Here is a 21,432-nt window from a genome sequence, read left to right as displayed (position 1 = left end):
CAGTTACTTTGTCTAACCCACCTTTTACAAGCTTGTTTGCAAGAATGTCATGGGGGACCTTCTCAAAGGCCTCAGTGAAATCCAGATATGCTATATCTACAGCATTCCCTTTGTCTACCAAGCTGGTAATTTTATCCAAAAAGGAGATCAGATTAGTCTGGCATGATGTCTGGGCCACAGAAATGGATGTGAACTCATGGAAAGATGTGGGGTTGGGGATGCGGACGGAGAGAAGAGCCGCCTCGTCCCTTGGGGCTGCGAAGCGAATGCAAATTGAACTGGCTGATTTATGTTGGCAGAGAGGCTTCGTTTGGATGATGCATTTGAAAGGGGCTAATTAGAATGCTATTAATATTTATGGGCCTTATGCGCTTGCTGATAGTCACTATTGGAAGGTATTAAGCCTTATCTCATTGGACAGGACTTTGTGTGTGTGTGCGTGTGCACATGTGTATGTGTTGGCGGTGAGAAATGAAAAAGCAAATTTAATTGCTGGATTGGGGATTAGGAGGCCAAAAAGCACCCAAAGCCTGCAAGAGATCCTTCCGGTGCAAAGGAGACGGTGGAGAGGGCTTTCCTCAAGGTGCGTTGGGGAAATTGGGGGATTAATCAAAGAGGATGGGTCTGTCTTCCCAGATTCTCTGAACATCACATGAGAATGGCCCTTTAGGCTTTCTTGGTTTCTGTATTCATTTGTTTCTCATACTTCTCAGTAACCCCCCCCCCAAAAAAAATAAAGGTTCTCCATGTTGGAATGTAGAAATAAAAACTGATCTTTTATATATCATATATACTTGAGTATAAGTTGGCCTCATGTATGAGCAGAGGGTTGGTTTGGGGGCCAAAATTATGGATTTTGACATGTGGGTAAGTCGAGGGTAAAACGTAGCAGCATGTAACAAAGGATATAAAGGACGATGCCAAGGAAAACGATGCTAAAGAACTTAGAAAATGCTGGCAGGCGTAACTGTTTGTATTCATCCTAAAGGCTGGATGGATGAGAGAGAAGAGGGGATCCCTGCTTCTTCTTGGTGCTCCCAGGATGGACTAAGCTCTCGCCTTTTAGCACTCGATTCAGAGAAAGGGGATGGATTAAAGTACAGTATTTACATTGACTCATGGATAAGTCCACCCAGGTTTTTTGAATCAACCTTTTGACTAAAATGTCTAGACTTCTGCATGGATATATACAGTATTAAGTGCAGTGGCAGTGGGCAATCCAACAATATATATCTGAGCTTCTGATAAAGAAATAGGATACACTGGTAAGATAAAAATAAGACTTTACTGCCACAAATAATTCATCCAGGATCCAGGAAAGTAAGTATCATAGAAACAGTAGGAAAAACTATCCTTAGCAGAAGAGTCCCTATAGCTGACTGCTATGCATGAAAGTAAGAAGAAAAACATCCTTGGGGCTGCATCCATCTTGGACCAAGGCAGAAAGAGAAGGATTAAAAAGCAAAGAGTCATAAAACTCTTTCCTATAGAAGGGGAGGAGATAGGAAGTGACCTCTTTACCATCACACTGACCAGATGGCCATAGAAATAATCAATGCAGCTATAAGGAAGTCAACCCCTGCTTTCTCCATTATATCTATAATTCCATAGATACAAGCATTGATGCAATAGCCAAACACTCCAAAGTGGCGTATGGCAACAAAAGGCAGAAATAGAGACAAAACCAATGCAAATGCAACAAGGCAGCACTCCAAATGGAACAATAAGGTGCCCAACATTCAGAATTCAAAATTCAAAATGTCCGCAACCAACAGAACTTCATTATATGGTATAATAAATGTGGGCCTTGCATACCCGCCAAAGGTCCTCATTTTGTATGGACAGACCTGCTTAATGCTCTGCCATCCCATTTTCCAGCTGCGTTTATTAAAATGTCCTGGTTTCTCTCTCCTCTTCCCACTTTCTCCCTCCATCCCCAGCTTATTTCCATTGCTCCAAACTTAGTTCCAAGTGCAAAAGGTGCAATTTAATTTGCACTCAAATGGGTGGCGAGGAAAGAGAAGAGCATGGAGCATAATCTAGATGCATCTGCAAAGCACATCTCCGTGCAACTTCTTGCTCTGCGCATTCATGCACATTCTGCTGCAGAATTAACCCATTCCCAGGAGGTTCAGGCAAAAGCACACTGCTGCAGCTTCTTCTGGCTTATCTGTTCTTTCTCATATATAGCCTTTGCCATCTTGACCACACTTGGACATTGCTTGGCCACATGGGTCTTGGTTATCATCTGTGAAATGTTGAAGAAATTGGATTTATCATGTGCTTTGAGAGATGGTGACTGTATCATCATCATCATCCTCATCCTGGCTGTATTCATATGAAAACACCCCTTGAAAACAGATCTTGAAGAAGACCTTCCCCAACTGATGGTTTCCACCCTGTTCTTCATGTTGTTGGATTGTTTTAACGTATGTATTATGAGTGGTTTTGTTTTTTTTAAAGAATGGTTTCATATTGTTTCATAGAGAGGTGTGTTGCCGACGTTGTTGTTGTGATGTCTTTTGAACAGGAAACAGTGCAGCAAAAACATTTTTGGTGTATAAAACATGTATGTCATGCACGAAGCATTGCGTTTGTACAGAATACAAAAAAACCTACAGATGTTTTTTTGCATTGAATCTTTTCCCCAAAGATTTCACCAACTGCAAAGAATCTTTGCTGCTCCTCTATTTGTGTTGCTCTGCCAGGAAACCCATTATTTGCAGAGAAACAAATCGCACTGAATGGCCTATCCATTCCTACTGTGTGCTATCCTGCACATGGAGCTGCAAATATACATACATACACCATACACATGGAGCTCCAAATACACATGTACATACCATGCACATGGAGCTCAGAATATGCATGCACACATCATGCAAATGGGGCTGCAATCAGGCAACCACCATGCACATGGGGCTGGAAATATGCATTCAGCCACTATGCACACAGAGCTGCAAATAAATATGCATGCACCATGCACATGAGCTGCAATGTACACACATGCACCATGTCCATGGAGCTGCAAATGCAAATGTACCTGCCATGTACATATAGCTGCAAATATGCATGCATGCACCATGAACATTGAGCTCCAAATAGCATGTACACACTATGCAAATAGAGCTCCAGATACGCATGCATGCACCATGCACATGGAGCTCTGAATATGCATTCACACAGCATGCAGATGGAGCTCTGAATACGCAGGCATGTACCATGTACATGGAGCTGCGAACACACACAGCCAGGCACCATACACATAAGCTGCAAATGCAAATGTACACGTCATGCACATGCAGCTGCAAATTTGAGTGCATGCACCATGCACATGAAGCTGTGAGTACACATGGGTGCGTGGTGCATACAGAGCTGCTAATATGCATACATACAGTATGCAGATGGAGTTGCAGGTATGCATGCCTGCACCATGCGTCTTGCCAATGATCCACCACCCGCCCAAACCAGGCCACCCGATGCCCGCTTGCTGCAGCTGTGATCCTCTCGCAGTGGCGGCAGTGCCTCGTTAATGTGCTGATAATCCATAACCGCGTTCCCTGCCCATGCTCACTGACCTCACACTGGAGCAAAGTTCACATCCATTTTCCTTCCCCTCATTTGTCTGTAAACCATAAAGAAAAATCGCTGGCGTCCGCCTGAATCAGGGCAGCCACTTTGATGTATGGCTGTAATAAAAAGCCCATTTTCATCTCCTTGCCTGCCTGCTTGCCTGGGCTGAGATGCTGAGCAGTGAGGCACCTGCTGCCAATCAACCCTGCCAGGCAGGCCTGGGCAATGCCAGTGCCTTTGGGGTGGTAAGGTGGGGAAATAAAAAAGGAAGGGTCACTCTGTGTGTGTTTATGGTTGTGTTTTCTGCAGAAGGGCAGGCAGCAATGCTGCACTGGGCACCACATCCTAAGGGTTTTCAGCCTCTCATCTTTCAGATGAGGTTCCTAGTCCTTGTGGCCAAGAATATATTTATGCAAGCATACCCTAAAGGCAGAGCCACCGTGGTTTTGATGTTGGACTACAACTCTGGAGACCAGGGTTTCATTCCCAGCTTGGCCATGGAAAGCCACTGGGTGACGTGGGGCAAGTCACACTCTCTCAGCCTCAATGGAAGGCAATGGCTGTGCAGCTCTGTGTCTCCTTTTGGGCATCATTTGTTGGGGGCTTCCATGTGAACAGACAGGTGAACCTGCTCTGGGTTTAAGTCTGAATTTTAGGGGAAAGACCCAAGAGGTAGAACCTGTCTCAGAGGACAGTGGCCAGGACCATGGACAGCTCCATTAAAGGTTCATGATGTCTATGGTGCTGAAGCCATATTGAAGCTGTAGTTCAGAAGCTTTGATAGGCTGCATCCACACTAAAGAAATAACCCAGTTTGGCACTGCTTTAACTGCCCTGGATCTAGGCTATGGAGTTCTGGGAGTTGGAGTTTGTTGTGGGGCCCAGAGCCAAGCAATTAAAGCAGTGCCAAACCAGGTTATTTCTCCAGTGTGGATGCAGCCATAGTTCGTTCAAAGCTGTTCCGGGTCCTATTTTCTGGAACAGCAGAAAACAACTTGCTCCATCCTCAATGTGACATCCCTTCAAATACTTAAACAGGGCTATCTTATCACCTCTTAACCTTCTCTTATCCAACCTAAACAAACCCAGCTCCCTAAATCTCTCTTCATAGGGCTTCATGCTTTCCAGGTCCTTCACCATTTTGGTGACCCTCCTTTGGACATGCTTCACTTTCTCAACATCCTTTTTGAATTGTTTTGCCTGGAACTGGACACAATATTATTCCAGGTGAGGCCTGACCAAAGCAGAATACAGTGGCACTTCCCTCAGTCTAGACACTAGACTTCTGTTGATGCAGCCTAGAATCGCATGTATTACTTGAAGGCAGACACACACACGCACGCTCCCCCCACACACACACACCTGTCGCTCTCTCTGTTCCTGTGATGGTGGCCGGGGCAATGGACAAAGCAATTTCAGGGGTCAGTGGAACAGCTAAATTAGATCTCTAGAGAAGGAGGGGGCAGAGGGGCGGGCACCAGTTCTATGTCACTCTCTGAGACCAGCAAAGCCAAAACCAATTGCTCATAGTCATAAGCGACGGAGCATAAACCCACAGAGTCTGAGGTTTGGGGGCCAGAGTTCCAATCTCTTTCCAAGGGTAGGTTTCCCCCAGCTAACCAGGGCCTGCTAGACTCTTCTGGTGGCTATGAGGCCAATGAGGCAAGGAATCCAACTTTGACAGAGCTATCCAAGAAGATCCCAAACCTATATGGGGATGTTGTTGTTGTGTGCCTTACGGTGACCCTAAGGCAAACCTGTCATGGGGTTTTCTTGGAACGTTTCTTCAGAGGGGGTTTGCCATGGCCATCCTCTTGCCCAAGGTCACCCAATGAGTTTCCTTGGCTCAGCAGGGATTCGAACCCTGGTCTCCAGATGATAGGTGATGTTTGGGGATAGGGTTTGGCACATTCAAAAGTATCTTTAGAGTCTGGGATGAAGCCTAGAAGGGTCTCAGTGACCTCCTGATGTGGGAATCACCAGCCATCTCTGGCTTTGGCTGCTAGGAAAACAGAGATTCCCCAGGCCAGCCTGCAGTATAATACTATACCATCATCATCATCATCATCGAAAACATATCCAGGGGTAGCCTTGATGGGCATACAACAAAGTAAAATAACATTCAATGTCCTCAGAACAGTGATAACTTCATCGGCCAACTTAAATGCCCAAAATCCATGAATCTTTCAAACCTCCAATGGCTTCTTCATCATGCCAAGGTATTAAGAAATCATACAGGAGAAAGGGAATTATAAAACAGCAATACCTTTAGTGATAGAATTCAAAGATATAGCCATGTTAGTCTGAAGAATCAGTATGCAGAGAGATGCACCTTTGAGACTCACTGAAAGAACAGAGTTGGCAGCAGGAGCTTTTGTAGACTGATACCTTTGTTTACTGTCTGATATTATTTCAAATACAAGTAGAGAAATCAATATCATGAGAAGACATGACTCACTGGAAAAAGATCTCTGGGGGGTAGCTGTGTTGGCCAATAACTTCCAAAATCCACAAAGCAATTCCTGTATTAGCCAACCCAAATACATCACGTACTTTCTGCATTTTGCTTGGCCAATAGAGGTATCTCTGCTTTGTGGATTTTTGATGCTTTTGTACTTTGGAGAATGATGATAACCCTGGGAAAAGTGGAATCTGATGTTTGAATCGATGGATAAGGAATTGGTGGAAACAGAGGACTGACTGTATTTCCTTGAAGCTGGCCTCGTGTGCAGTTAAAACACTGAGCGATGAATGTTTATCTTCCCAACCCTGCAGCAAAACAATGTTTAGCAGCAGCAAAAGTGTGTCGGATGCTTCCCTGCCAGAGGGACATCATTTCATAGAACAGATAGAAATTCAGACTTCTTGCTATTCAGGCAGCTCCATGTTGGAAAAGGATCGAACATGACGCCTCTCCTTCCCTTTCCTGCTCCCTAAGCACCAGCAGAAAGCAATTCAAGGAATGGAGCTCCTTTGGTTTGCCTTTGCTGAACTGGAATCCATAGAATCATAGGGAGCTGGGGATGTTTAGCCTGGAAAAGAGACAGTTAAGAGGTGATATGATAGCCCTGTTTAGGTATTTGAAGGGATGTCATATTGAGGAGTGAGTAAGCTTGTTTTCTGCTGCTCCAGAGAATAGAACACAGAACAATGGATGCAAGCTACACCTCAACATTAGGAAGAACTCCCTGAGAGTAAGAGCTGTTCAGCCATGGAAGACGCTCTCTTGGAGTCTCCTTTTTATATAATGGCTGGATGGCCATGTCTCGCGGGGCTGCTCAGATTGTATCTTCCTGGGTGACTGAAGCAGATTGGACTGGGTGGCCCTTGAGGGCTCTTGCAATTCCATGGCCCTTATCACACGAGGGACTTACCGCGCGGTAATTGAAGCCCAAGCGTTGCCCAAACGTTCCAGAAGCATGGAGATGGGATTGTCCATCGCACTTCTGGCACATCACTGAAGCACTCTCGTTGTTCTTCCATTGACCAATCATTGACAGAGACGCCATTTTTGTAATAACGGGATCAGCGGAATGCCTCAATTATGTTTCAGAAATGTGATGTATGATCCCACCTCTGCGCTTCTGGAGCATTTGGGCAACATTTGGGTTACGATTTCATGGGGTAAGTCCCTCGTGTGATAGAGTAATGATTCCATGAGATTATGAGTTAGAGAGAATATTTCATGATGTTTAGGATGCCCAGGATGCTAATGTTGATTTAGGGAGAATCATAGAATCATAGAGTTGGAAGAGACCGCATTGGCCATCCAGTCCAACCCCCTGCCATGCAGGAAATCCAAATCAAAGCATCCAGAATATTTCGTGATGCTCAGGAGCTGCTCAGCAGTAGAATGGACCACCTCAGTGGTGGAAGGATTTCCTTCCCTTGTTGTTGTTGTTGTTGTTGTGTGCCTTAAATCATTTCTGACTTACAGTGACCCTAAGATGAACCTATCATGGAGTCGAACAGTGGAAGACGTTGCTTGCCTGGGAAAGTGGTAGAGTCTCCTTCCATGGAGGCTGTTTTAAAGCAGAGGTTGGATGGCTGTCTGTCACAGAGAGGTCTTGGATGGTGTCTTTCTGCATGGCAGAAGGGGGTCATACTGGATGGCCCTTCTTGGGGTCTCTCCCAACTCTAGGATCCCTGGACTCTTTGCACTCTGAGCTGCGAGCAATGGCTGGAGAGAAGCCATGAAAATGATGATGGGGCAAGCAGGAATAAAAACTTGATCTAGCTCACTCCTCTCCCAGCCACGTGCCCCCAATAAAAACACACACTCACTTGGTTAAAAGTGAAAAAGAAAATAAGTTTACTTACAAAATCATGTGTATGAAGAGATACACAGGTCTAGCTTCATGTTGCAAGAAAAATGAGGTAGCAAAGTAGTATCTATACATATCAGGAAAGATGTTCCCTCAGCATGCTTCCGCTCCAGAGACAGACATGCTGATGAGTCTGCAAGCAAGTTAGTCCTAATGGCGACTCGGCTTCTTCTTCACTCAAGACAAAGGAAATTAGGTGTCCTCATGGTAAACAGGAAATGAGGAGGGGGAGTGAGGAGGGGGGGTTATAAGTAATCAATGAACTACCATAGACATGCATTACTAGAAAGGTCTTAACATGCGAAGTTGCTATATCCCAACAGATCCCCCTCTGCTTGGCCTGCTGTCCATTCTGACTTTTCATCTGTCCTCTGAAAACACCCTTCCTTCATTGCTACCGAAAAGAACAATGTGCATAATGTAGCATTCCCTTGTTGGTGACCCCCTTCTGGGCCACACCAGGGCTTTTGGGCAAAGAAGCAGAAGTGGCATCCCATCAGTTCTGGGGTTCATTTGAAGCTGCTCTTCAGCCAGGTTTCTGCATTTTCAAAATATAATTTTTATTGAATGCTAAAGCATGAAACATACATACCTAACAACTACACAATGACAAACACAACCTAATTCCACCCAAAATTAAAACCACACCTAAATTCATACTACCCCTGCCCCCAAATTCCCCACCCCTCCCCATATACAAAAGTATAACAAATTACAGAATAACCACAAACTCACTAAACACAACTAAGGCCCTGTACAGGCCACCCTGAAAGGCCAGCTGGGGGGCAGAGTTGGGGCATCACACCCTGACATGACGCACACTGTACCCCCAGAGCACCATGATGCCGCACGCCACTCCACATGGCACACAACATCATGGTGCTCCTTTGCCATTGCATCCATACGACGCATCACCAAAGGGGCAGCATATAACTGGCACCATGGCTATGGCACCCTTTCTAGGCCACAAAAAGGAACCACTTTTTGTGCCCCCCTTTTGGCACCCTGGAAAGGTCAGATTGGAGCCGCGGCATGTGATTGCCGCAGCCACAATCTGGTGAAAAGGAGGCACCTGCAGGCCGCCCCTTTGGGGTGGTCTTCATAGCCCCTAAGGCTGCTTCCACACTGCAGAAATAATCCAGTTTGACATCATGGAAAGATTCCTGAAAGATACTCATTTGCTTCTATTTCAAAATAGAAAGCAGTCCACCTCTCTCTCGGAGGCTGCCTAGTCCATTGGCAAACAGATGAGGACATATCATTTGTCGTCCTTCCAACTTCTGGTGAGGGGCTGGAGTCCCCTTCTTTGGAGGCTCTTTTTCAGCAGAGGCTGGGTGGCCGTTTGTCACAGGGAGGGTTTTAATGGTGTCTTAGCAATAGCTAAAAATTATACATTTCTATACTACTTAGCAGTTAATTCTGCACTCTCTAAGTGGTTTGCAATCTGTAAGGCCATTGCCCCCAACAAGATGAGGACTCTTTACTGACTGATGCCCTGGGACCAAACTCACAGCCTTGTGGCTTCGATAAGCAAGCATTTTGCCATTGCACCACCAGGGCTCCCTGCATGGCAGTGTCTTCCTGCATGGCAGAATGGGGCTGTACTGGGTGCAATTCTATGCCTCCAATGAATGGGGAGTCTTCAAAGACCAGCTGGGCCACCTTCCTTGGAAGACCAACCTGAGACGTCTACCTCTGTACACCAGAGATGGCCAAAGTTCAACCTACAAACACATGTGGCCCTGTGGGGCTGTTTGTATCATAGAACCATAGTTGGAATAGACCCTAAGGGCCATCCAACTCCCTTTTGCCATGCAGGAAATCTCAGTCAAAGCATCCCCTTTGACAGATGGCCATCCAGTCTCTGTTTAAAGACCTCCAAGGAAGGAGACTCCACCAAAATCTCTGAGGAAGGAGTGTTTTTCACTGTCAAACAGCCCTTACTGTCAGGGAGTTCCTCCTGATGTAGTGGAGCTGGAATCTTTTCCTGGAGCTTCCATCCATTTGTCCATTGTTTCTATTCTCTGGAGCAGCAGAAAACAAGCTTGATCCCTCCTCAACCTGACATCCCTTGAAGTATTTAAACAGGGCTATCATATCACCTCTTAACCGTTTCTTCTCCAGGCTAAACATCCCTAACTCCCTAAGTCTCTCCTCATAGGGCTTCATGGTTTCCAGACCCTTCACCATTTTGATTGCCCTCCTTTGGACACATGGCTCCAGTTTCTAAATGTCCTTTTTGAACTGTGGAACCCAGAACTGGACACAGGATTATTCCAGGTGGGGCCTGACCAAAGCAAAATATAATGGCACTATTGCTTTCCTTGATCTAGAGACTATACTTCTATTGATGCAGCCTAGAATTGCATTGGCCTTTTTAGCTGCCGCATCGCACTGCTGACTTATGTTCAACTTCTGGTCTACTAGGACTCCTACATCCCTTTCACATGGAGTCTTGTAAAGCCAGGTGTCTCCCAATTATGTCCTCCAGGCCTCTGCAAGAGTTGATTTTTTTTAAGGGGGGGTGGCCATATGCCCTTTGGGAGGAATATGGGGTAATTTTTCTACTTTCCCCCTCCACAACTCATTTTAGGCCCAAGAAAGCCTTTTTAAAAATTCAGCAAGACATAAAGTTGCCAGAATGAAAATTATCAGGGGCTCATGGACTTTTAAAGAGGGAATTTCAGCAGGTGTTGTTCGTCAGGCAACCAAGTAAAAAGCATCACCTGCAGACCTTCCCTCTGCTGCACAGCCATTGACATTATAGGGCTCTCTCCCCATTTCATTCTGGGAACCCCAATAAGTGACCACCAGGCCTCTCCAGCCATCCCCAAACCTGGTGAACATGCCCCTTCTAGAGGGGATTCATTTCCTAGTCTCTGGAAGTGCAGAAAATAAGCTTGCTGCATCCTCAATATGACACACTTTCAAATATTCAGATAGAGGTATCATACTAGTGTGGTGTAGTGGTTCGAGCATTGGACTAAGACTCTGGTTCGTATCCCAGTTCAGCCATGCAAACCTACTGGGTGACCTTGGGCAAGTCACTCTCTCTCAGCCTCAGAGGATGGCAATTGCAAACCCTCTGTGGACCAAGAAAACCTCGTGATAGGCCCACCTTAGAGTTGCCATAAGTCGAAAATGACATGAAGGCACACAGCAGCAACAAATCGTGATGTGCAAAGTCCATGACCCACGTGAATTGTTGTGAATTGTCGTTTCCTATTCACAATTATTCACAAAGATAGTGTCTCTGCCCATGAAGCAGACTTGGTCCATGGGAAGAGTGTCCCTCTGTGTGTGGGGGGGTGGTGGTCTGCTTGCATATAGGGTTATTCTGCACACAGACACACACAAAACAGACACACAACAAATGTAAAGGCAAGCAGGGTCCCCTTGTCCTCAGTCTCTGCAAAAGCCAGACGTCTGCTGTGTGCAGCACTGCTGCCCTCTAGTGGACCGAAACAGGAATGGCCACAGAAGGGATGCCCAAATTGGTGCCAGACCAGTGTGATTTCCACCCAAAGTGGCATAATTGTCACAAAGCATTGTCATTAAAGGTGGGACACCAGAGAGACAAGCCCAGCCTAGGCATCTCTCCCAGTTCATTTGTATCCGAGTTACACTGGGTAAACGGGCCTCATTCCCACTTACAGATAAAGCAGCATGTGATCTGAATCGATTGATCGATTCGACATCGGAGCGTAGTTTACACTACACTTGCCCCAATCGCATTTTCTGTCATTTTCTGGCATCAAAATAACCCACTTGTGTTTCCCATTCATGAATGAATCCATTCAAAATGATTTGGTTCCAGCCGGCCGAGGGGGAAATTTGAATCGATTCCGATCTGCTTGTGGTTCACACTTGCGCAGAATCGATTTATCGAAAAAGAAGCGGGGGGAAAATCAGTGTCAAAAAGACGCAAGTTAAATGGGTCTGGAGCATGACCCCCCCCTGGAATCCCTTCAGCAATTCAGATTAAGTGGGAGCCAAGGCCACCCAATCCAACCCCATTCTGCCATGCAGGAACTCTCAATCAAAGCGTCCCCGACAGATAAAGAGAACCTTTCCCTTCCATTGCAGATCTGATCACATTTGCAAACACCACCTCTAAGTATTCTTTGCATAAGAAAACCCTATCAAATTCAGAGGCTTGCCATAGGTTGAGAAACAAATTGAATACATACAGAGAGAGAATATAACATGAGCCCTGAATGTTGGAAGCCAAGCAGGGTCAATCATGGTTAGTACTTGGAGGGGAGACTGGCAAGGAATACCAGGCAATGTAATAGGATTAGGGTTGCCATAAGTCAGGACCTCCAAACCGGGACAAATGTAGGACAAATTTTTCAAATGTAGGACACATTTTTTAAAAAGGAGGACACGTGAAAAAATTGGATGCTTTTTAAAAAAATGTTAATATAAATGCCTGTTTCTTAGGCATGATCAAAATGGAGGACATTTGGGCATTATTCCTAGACAGATGGCAGAAATGGACTTCCCTTTCTGGCCAAACACCCCCAACCTCCATTCCAAAACACACACAACAGCACATTTGGGCATTGAACATGGCTTTACTTAACATGGCCTCTTGGATATTTCAGAGGCTATTCCATAGCCAAACCCCTTGGGTTTAACACTTAGCATGGTTTAACATGGCTATGCATATTGAACATGTCAAGGTGGTTTCACCGTTCTTGCACCAAGTCTACTTCTCAGAAGTGTGCACTTGGTCAAGGGACTGTGGTTTTTCTTCACTGCGCACGAGTTTGTAAAAATCACAGCAATTTACATTGGCCTTGCCTCAGAGGCTTTCTGATATCAGTATCACCATTAAAGAACCAAAAACACACAGACTTTGGAAAGTCACACTCTCTCGGCTTCTGAAACAGTGCCTGCATGCCTCTCAAACTGAGTCATATCATCATCATCATCATCATCATCACCACACTATCACTGTCAAAACAAGGGAGACTTGTTAGCATTAAAAGTGCCCCCCCCCAAAAAAAAAACCCACCTTGAGGCCTCTGGCCACTCACTCAACACCTCCCCCTCCTCCTTTTCCTCCTCCTCCTCCTCCACCTCCTCCTCCTTCTCCTCCCCCTCCTCCTTCTCCCCCTCCTCCATTCACCGCGCGGAGGAGGTGGGTGGCAGGGCATGCAGGGAGGCGGGGGAAGGTGGCGCAGGCACACGCAGGAGACGCTGGCTCCGCTCACCTTCGCCTCCTCCACACGTCCGCGCGGCCTGGGGAGAGGAGGAGGTGAGTGGCGCGCCAACACGGGGAGGCGAAGGTGGACGGAGGCAGCGCCTCCTGCGCGCAGGCGCGCCACCCTCCCCACCTCCTCTGCCCCTCTCCGCACACCCGCGTGCAGGAGGCACTGCCTTGTCCACGCGGCCGCACGGCCTGGGGGAGAGGGGGCGGAGGAGGAGGGTGGCACGGGCGCACAGGGAGGCGCCGCCTCCAGCTTCGCCTCCTGCGCCCCAGGCAGGCCTCGCTGGCGCTGCCCTCCTCTTCCTCCCCACCTCCCCGAGGAGGAGAAGGAGGGCAGCGAGGCCTTGCAGGCCTCAGCAACCCTGCTGCAACCGGTGGGGGGGCAGTTTTTGGCTGCACCCGTGAAGGGAGGGGCCCAGGGCCACCAAAAACAGGAAATTCCCGGTTGCAGCCGGATTATGGCAACCCTAAATAGGATGTGTAACAGAGGAAAGAACAAGCAAAACCACCTCTGAGGGTTCCTTGCCTAAGAAAACCCTATGAAATTCACAGGGCCTCCATAACTCAAGAAGCAACTTGAAAGCACAAACAAGTGCAATGCAACATGGGACCTGAATACCCCGAAGGCAACAGATCCCACCTGACTTTGGAGACTAAACAGGGTCAGCCTTGGTTAGACCTTGGATGGGAGACTGCCAATAAATCCCTGGTGCAGCTGGAGGCTCTATTTCATAGGAGAGAACTGGCAAAAAACAACTCTAAGCATCCCTTGCTTCTCTTTCTGCAGTCAGCCAAAAGCATGAAGCTCAGGTGGAAGCCTAACTTTATCCATCCCCAAATATACTCAGGATGAGGCCAGTCTCAGCCATGTTTGCCAGTGTGTCACGCAGCTGCAGTGCTCTGCTTCCCTTAAGGCCATTTCCATTAATACAGATGCAGCTCAACACTGCCACCTACTGGCTGAAGGGGGCACATCACCATGGCTGCTGAGTTTTCCTCCGTGTTTATGAGAGCCACCAAACAGCAATACCTTTCTTGGACCAAACAAAGTGCACAAAATACACCTCATAAGCTTTCGAAGCTCCATGAGCTTCTTCATCAGACAAAGGTGAATTAAAAGAAGACATAAAAATATGACAGTGTTAGCCACAGACCTGCATTTTGTCAAAATGCCAATGCTGCTTTGAATTGAGACCACAGAATCATAGAACAGTATAGAACAGAATAGAATAGAATAGAATCCTAGAGTTGGAAGAGACTCCAAGGGCCCTCCAGCCCAACCCCATTCTGCCATGCAGGAACTCACAATCAAAGCATCCCTGACAGATGGCCATCCAGCCTCTGCTTAAAGACCTCTAAGGAAGGAGACTCCATCACTCTCCGAAGAAGAAGTGTGTTCCTCTGTCGAACAGCCCTTACTGTCAGGAAGTTCCTCCTAATGTTGAGCTGGAATCTCTTTTCCTCTAGTTTGAATCCATTGTTCTGGGTCCTGTTTTCTGGAGCAGCAGAAAACAAGATTGCCCCCTCCTCAATATGACAGCCCTTCAAATACTTAAACAAGGCTATCATATCAAAAGCTTGAGAAGCTTGTCAGTTCAGTTGCAGTCTTCTCCAGGTTAGAAGGTCTTCAAGCAACAGTTCTGGAGAATGGCTGGAAATAACAGCGCTCCCTGCCTTGTTGAAGGCACTCAGATTGGACCATCCTGAGCTGGAAGGACCAATGGTCAGATTCATCAGTGGCACCAGGAAACCAATGGCAGGAAAACACCAGAAGCGGAACATGGATGATATGGAGAGAGACCGTTCCATCACTTCATAGAGGAAACACTGAGGAGGAAGTAGAGAAGATTGCTCAGGTTCACACACAACACACACTGCAGCAGGGCAGGCCTATACTATCAGTTGCAGCTTTATAAATGAATAAGTTAAATATCACAATGATACAGACTCTGGTGATGATCAAACAAGACTTATTCCATCTTTTGCCAGGTGGATACAGACTTAGGGTTGCCATTTCACGGTGGTGGGCGGGACTTTCCCGCCCCCTGGGGGACGTGCCCGGTCCCGTCCCGCCCCCGCTCCCATTCCCGGGTGGCTGCCCAACTCTGAGCTCCCAGGGCTGCTGCCTGCCTTCTATAGAGTGCTGCCTATGAAACATGCCTGGAGCAGCAGCAGGAGGACTGAAACCAGCAGGGGCGGGGTCTGCTGCACTGCCCTGCCTCTATTGGCCAGCCCTCTGCTTCCTTATTTGGGCATGATGCTCCAAATTCCAAGCGGAGAGGGCTTTGCAGGCAAGATGCTTTTTGTTCTTCCCCTCTTTCTCTTTCTCTCTTTCTCTTTCTCTTTCTCTTTCCCCTCCTTCTCTTCTTCTTGTTATTCCGTTTTTTTCTCCTCCTCCTCTTCCCCTTCTCTTCCTCCTCTCCTTTTTCTTCCTTTCTTCCCCCTCCTCATCTTCTTTTTCTCTTTCTTCCTCTCTCTAAGCCCCCCTCCTCTTCTTCTCAGGGGTCCAGGGCTTCTCAAGGCTTTGCCCCCATTAGAAAAGAAAAAAGGCTTTGGATCTGTCCCATAAATCCCTCCTAAGTTGAGACATGCCTGGGAAAAAGAGGGGGTGAGGGGTTTGGGGGGTTTGGAGGGGGCAAGGAAAAGGAGGAAGGGGGGAATTCCTAAGAAGGCTTGGGAGTGAGAAATGTAGTTTGCAGTGGCACAAGGGACTGCCTGTGATCTTGCAAATGCTATGCCTGCTTGGAAGTGGGAAATGTAGTTTGCAATGGCACAAGGGACTGCCTGTGATCTTGCAAATGCTATGCCTGTTTGGAAGTGGGAAATGTAGTTTGCAGTGGCACAAGGGACTGCCTGTGATCTTGCAAATGCTATGCCTGCTTGGGAGTGGGAAATGTAGTTTGCAATGGCACAAGGGACTGCCTGTGATCTTGCAAATGCTATGCCTGCTTGGGAGTGGGAAATGTAGTTTGCAGTGGCACAAGGGACTGCCTGTGATCTTGCAAATGCTATGCCTGCTTGGGAGTGGGAAATGTAGTTTGCAGTGGCACAAGGGACTGCCTGTGATCTTGCAAATGCTATGCCTGCTTGGGAGTGGGAAATGTAGTTTGCAATGGCACAAGGGACTGCCTGTGATCTTGCAAATGCTATGCCTGTTTGGGAGTGGGAAATGTTCTTGTAGAATTGGGGGGGGGGGGGTGTTTGGCCAGAAAGAGAAGTACATTTCAGCCTTCTGTCTAGGAATAATGCCAAAATGTCCTCCATTTTGAGCATGCCTAAGAAACATGCATTTATATTAACATTTTAAAAAAATTATCAATTTTTTCATGTGTCCTCCATTTTTTAAAAAACGTGTCCTACATTTGAAAATGTGGCCCTACATTTGTCCTGGTTTGGAGGTCCTGCCTTATGGCAACCCTATACAGACTTGTTTAATGGTCAATGACAGATCTCATTGCATTCTCCCATCACCGGATGTATGCATATGCAACCTGGGCTTTATTCTATGACTGTCCAAGGATGGGAAAATTCCATCCTTGAAAAGCCATGGGACAAGCAGGGAAATAGAAAAGGAAAAAAGATAATCAAATAAAATAGCGCTAAAACTGAAAGCAGTGAAAAATTAGCAATGGAAAAGAAGAAGAACCATAAACAGCACCGTGATTGAAAGATCTTCCCATCCATCCACAAGCAGTCAGCCCTCAAAGGTCCCTTGAAAGAAATAGGCCTTCGTCTGACTACAAGCGAACCTGCTGAGAACCCAAAGATGCTCAGCCTTGGCTCCTCTTCTTCACCCCGGAGAGAAGTGATCAGAGGGGTGTCTAGTGAGGCTCTGTCCTGGGCCCAGTGCTATTCAGCATCTTTATCAATGACTTGGATGACAGACTAGAAGGCATGCTTTACAAATTTGCAAATGACACCAAGTTATGAGGAGTAGCTACTACCCAAGAGGACACTATACTTCTATTGATGCAGCCTAGAATCGCATTGGCCTTTTTAGTTGCCGCATCACACTGTTGACTGTTGATCAACTTGTGGTCTTTTTGGACTCCTAGATCCCTTTCACACATAGAAGTCTCCTTAAGCCAGGTGGCCCCCATTCTATATCTATGCATTTTACTTTTTCTACCTAAGTGCAGTATCTTACATTTCTCTGTGCTGCAATTCATTTTGTTAGCTTTGGCCAAGCTTTCTAGTCTATTCAGGTAATTTTGAATTTTGATCTTGTCTTCTGGAGTATTAGCTGTTCCTCCTAATTTGGTGTCATCTGCAAATCTGATAAGCATGTTCTTTATTCCATAACTCAAATCACTGATAAAGATGCTGAATAGCAAACTGAGCCCAGGACAGAGCCCCACTGGACACCCCACTTCTCTCCAGGATGAAGAAGAAGAGGAGCCATTGTTGAGCACCCTTTGGGTTCTCAGCAGGGTCCCATAGCCTCTCTAGGCAATCTGTTCTGTTGCCCAACCCACCGTCACTGTCAAGATCTTCCTTGTAAAGGTCCATCAAAATCTACTCTCGTAACCTCAGACCATTAGACCTGGTCCTGCCCTCTGGGGCAGCAGAGATCAAACTTGCTCCGGAAGCAGTCTTGGAAGTATTTAAAGAAGATGACCATGCTATCCTTCAGTTTGCTATTCACATGGCTGAACATGCCCAGCTTTTTCCTCAAAGGTCCCTCAGAAGTGGGATCCCAGTACCACCCTCTCACCTTTAACTGGGTCCTTGCACACTTGGCCACAGTCATCGCTGCAACACTTTTGGTCCCTGGGGCAGTTGCAGTCCTTCTGGCAAGTCACAAGGCAGTTTGAAGGGTCTCCCGGGGGACAGGAACCCGGTTTCTCTGCAAGAGACCCAGCAGGGAAGGAGGTTCATGGAGCGGATGGATCAGACCAAATGCTCAATATTGGGAACCTAGGATGCACCCACACTGGGAAGATAACCTGGTTTGGCACCACTTTAACTCCGGTCTGCTCTGGACCCCAGAACAAACTCCAACTCCCAGAATTCCATAGCCTTGAGCCAGAGCAGTTAAAGTGGTGCCAAATCGGGTTATCTCTCCAATGTGAGTGCAGCCCTTGATAGAGAATCCTCTCCTAAACAGCAGAGCTGCAATTATTCACTGGTTTTGTTCTCAGAGCTTGCAATTAATAATGTTAGCAATCGTCTTCCCATTGCAAGAAAGCCTTCCAAAACTACAGCTGCCGAAGACAATTTGCAGTCCAAAGCTTAAAGCAGCATTATCTGTGTAAGAAACAGCATCTCCTGCAAACAATATTTCTGCTCAGAAAATGCTGTTTTCTGCACAAAATAACCCATGCAATATTTTAATAGTATAAATCCCAAACTGTGAAGATTCGCATCGGTCTAAAATTCTCCCCATCAAGGTTTCTTCAAAGAAACATCTCACCAAGAAGACCCTATGAGAGTTTCACTTTAGGGTCGCCGTAAGTCAGAAATGACGTGAAAGCACACACCAACAGCAACAACAACAACAACCAAGTTACCCACCTGGGATAACTTCTTTAAAGTTTGGATTAAATCCCAGAGTAGATTCAGAGCCCCACGGATATTGAAACCATTGGGTTCTACATATGGCATGTCCTGAGAACAGCTATTGCGCACAGCTTGAGAAAAACCTGCTTTAAAGGTTTCCGTATGCCATGTTAGGATTTCCCCTTCAGTTTCAGAATAGATTTCCACCAAATTGGATTGTAATTCTTTAGATTATCATCAATCAAACATAATTATTTTGCTCATAGATGCCAAATATTTTCCTCTCCCTTCACCCAAATGCCTTCACCCGGGGCTACCTGCTTGGGATGACCAGGGATTTTCTCCTACCTGGGCCTTTGCAGGTCAGCTGGCAGTCCTGTTCGGTCAGAAAGTTATTTGGGTTCGGGCGACAGCCTCCGTAGTGGAAATTTGCACACTCGCCGGTGGTGGAATTATAGTAAAACCTTGGGATGTGGGCTTTGCATGGGCCAGGCTTGCTGGGGAGGTTGCAGATATCTGTAGCCACAGAGAGACAGAGATTAGACTGTGCATCGCAATGGCCACAAAGGCATCCCAATCTGGGCACCACAATCCAAGAAGGATGTTGAGAAGCTGCAACTGAGATCAGGGGACAAAATGGTGAAAGGTCTGGAAACTAAGCCCTATGAAGAACGACTGAGGGAGCTGGATATGTTTAGCCTGGAAAAGAGAAGGTTAAGAGGTGAAATGATAGCCCTGTTTAAGTATTTGAAGGGGGACACATTGAGGAGGGAGCAAGCTTGTTTTCTGCTGCTCCAGAGGATGGGACATGGAACAATGGATTCAAGCTACAAGAAAAGAGATCCCACCTAAGAACCTCCTGATTTAAGAGCTGTTTGACAATGGAAGATGCTTCTTTGGCGAGAATTCTCCTTCTTTGGGGTTTTTTAAGCGGAGGTTGGACGGCCATCTGTCAATGGGGATGCTTTGATTGAGAGTTCCTGCATGGCAGGATGGGGTTCAACTGGATGGCCCTTTTTGGGATCTCTTCCTAGTCTAGGATTCCCTGTTTCTAAGGACAGAGGGGGCTTGGACTTTGGGAACTCCAAGAATCAATTTTTCTGTTGAGGTAAAGAGCTGCAGCTCTCCAGAAACAGAAGGACCACAACTCTCATTTCTCCTGTTGTTTGCAGCTGCTGGCAACTGGAGCCTGACAATATTTGGAGGGTCACAGATAGCATACCCTTGATATACCCAAATGAAGGTGTTTCTTTCATTGAATGTGAAGATATGCCTTCACCAGAATGGTGTTGTGGTTTGTGTTGGGCTAGGACTGTAGGAGATCAGGGTTCAAATGCCTGCTTGGCTGTGGAAACCCATTGGGAGACCTTGCCAAGCCTCAGAGGAAGGCCGTGCCAAGCTTCTTCTGAATAATAAATCTTGCCAAGAAGACTTTAGGAAAGGGTCATTGTAAGTCGGAGTTGACCTGAAGGCACATGACAACAACAAAGAGTCATGATAAAGGGACTGCATCCATTGTTTTGCTGGATGGATGCCATCGATCCGTAGGGAGAGGCGGGATATATAAATTATCATCATCATCATCATCATCATCATCATCATCATCCCAGACTTACCTGGGCCTTATGCAAGGTGGGCTTTACATCTGAACCCTAAAATATTGGACTTGTTGTGGTCATGCAACTAAAGGTGCAATACAAAGAAAGTGTCAAGTATCCTAGCTGACTAGAAAAGAGTACATGGGCACCTATGGCTCAGTGACTGCTCCCCATTTTTCTAGTCTGTGCCTAACCCTACAACCCTACATGTTTCTCTGGGATCCTGGCTCTGGGGTCTCACCTGGAATAATCCTGTGTCCAGTTCTGGGCCCCACAATTCAGAAAGGATGTTGAAAACTTGGAGCCATGTGTCCAAAAGAGGGTGACTAAAATGGTGAAGGGTCTGAAATCATGAAGCCCTATGAGGAAAGACTTGTCAGCGCAACTGCTGGGGCCAACAACCACTATCAGCAACTCAAACGAGTCCTGGGGTTAAACCAGACCCTTGTAGCAGATCTGGCAATTTCCAGAAGCTGAAGCGTGGCTCCAAAGTCCAATTGGGATGACAGCAACTGGATGTCTTCCAGGAACTGCAGCAATGCAGGAACCTCCAGGGACACACAGCAAACCGATGCTGTAGCTTCTTCTGATAAACCACCAGAGAAACAAAAGTCCCCAAAGTGCTCTTTATTCACAGTGCTATAATACAAAACTAGATCTCTCAAACTCCACAACATACCAATCCAACTCCTACTTCAAACCCACACCACACCTTTGCAACCCCTGGGTTTATATAGACTCCAGACCATGTGGTCTCCCAAACCCAGTGAGTTCAGGTGTGTAACCATGTCATGTGTCTCCTGTGCAATCCAGACACATGGTTTCATCATCCATGGCTACGTGCACCTAGACACTGAAGTGTCCTTGAGACAATGAGCTTCAGCTGTGCTGATCAGCCTTACCACTCTGCTGAATGCTCATGGCCAAACACACACACATCAAGCATTTCCCTGTGTGCTGTGTTTTAACCCTTCAAATGCCTGACAAGACTTAGGGAGCTGGGGATGTTTAGTCTGGAGAAGAGAAGGTTAAGGGGTGATATGATAGCCCTGTTTAAATACTTGAAGGAATGTCATAGTGAGGAGGGAGCAAGCTTGTTTTCTGCTGCTCCAGAGAACATGACACAAAACAATGGATGCAAGCTCCAGGAAAAGAGATTCCAGCTCAACATTAGGAGGAACATCCTGACAGTAAGGGCTGTCTGACAGAGGAACACACTCCT

At 46.6% G+C, this 21,432-nt stretch overlaps 1 protein-coding gene across 4 annotated transcripts in view; it reads right to left on the bottom strand.

The window, feature by feature from the left end:
* Positions 1 to 21,432, bottom strand: part of LOC149315409 (papilin-like) — a 67,659-nt gene that overhangs the window by 30,741 nt on the left and 15,486 nt on the right. The window contains exons 10-13 of one of the 4 annotated variants that reach the window (XR_016280360.1): positions 18,961 to 19,128; positions 17,828 to 17,959; positions 14,420 to 14,940; positions 8,065 to 8,436 (exon numbers count right to left, since the gene is read on the bottom strand). Coding sequence is in view for 1 of the 4 variants with exons in the window: in XM_089513414.1 (XP_089369540.1) it covers positions 14,927 to 14,940; positions 17,828 to 17,959; positions 18,961 to 19,128 (314 nt within the window). In the remaining 3 variants the exon portion in view is untranslated. Of the gene's footprint in view, positions 1 to 8,064; positions 8,437 to 13,520; positions 14,941 to 17,827; positions 17,960 to 18,960; positions 19,129 to 21,432 lie in introns of those variants that run through there. The other 3 variants (XR_016280361.1, XR_016280362.1, XM_089513414.1) reach the window with 3 other exon arrangements.

Source organism: Sceloporus occidentalis, unplaced genomic scaffold, assembly GCF_023333645.1.
Source record: "Sceloporus occidentalis isolate IW3139 unplaced genomic scaffold, rSceOcc1.0.p SCAF_3, whole genome shotgun sequence".
Classification (NCBI taxonomy): domain Eukaryota; kingdom Metazoa; phylum Chordata; class Lepidosauria; order Squamata; family Phrynosomatidae; genus Sceloporus; species Sceloporus occidentalis.
The sequence above is the reverse complement of the archived record's forward strand: the minus strand, read 5'-3'. Positions and strand labels throughout refer to the sequence as shown.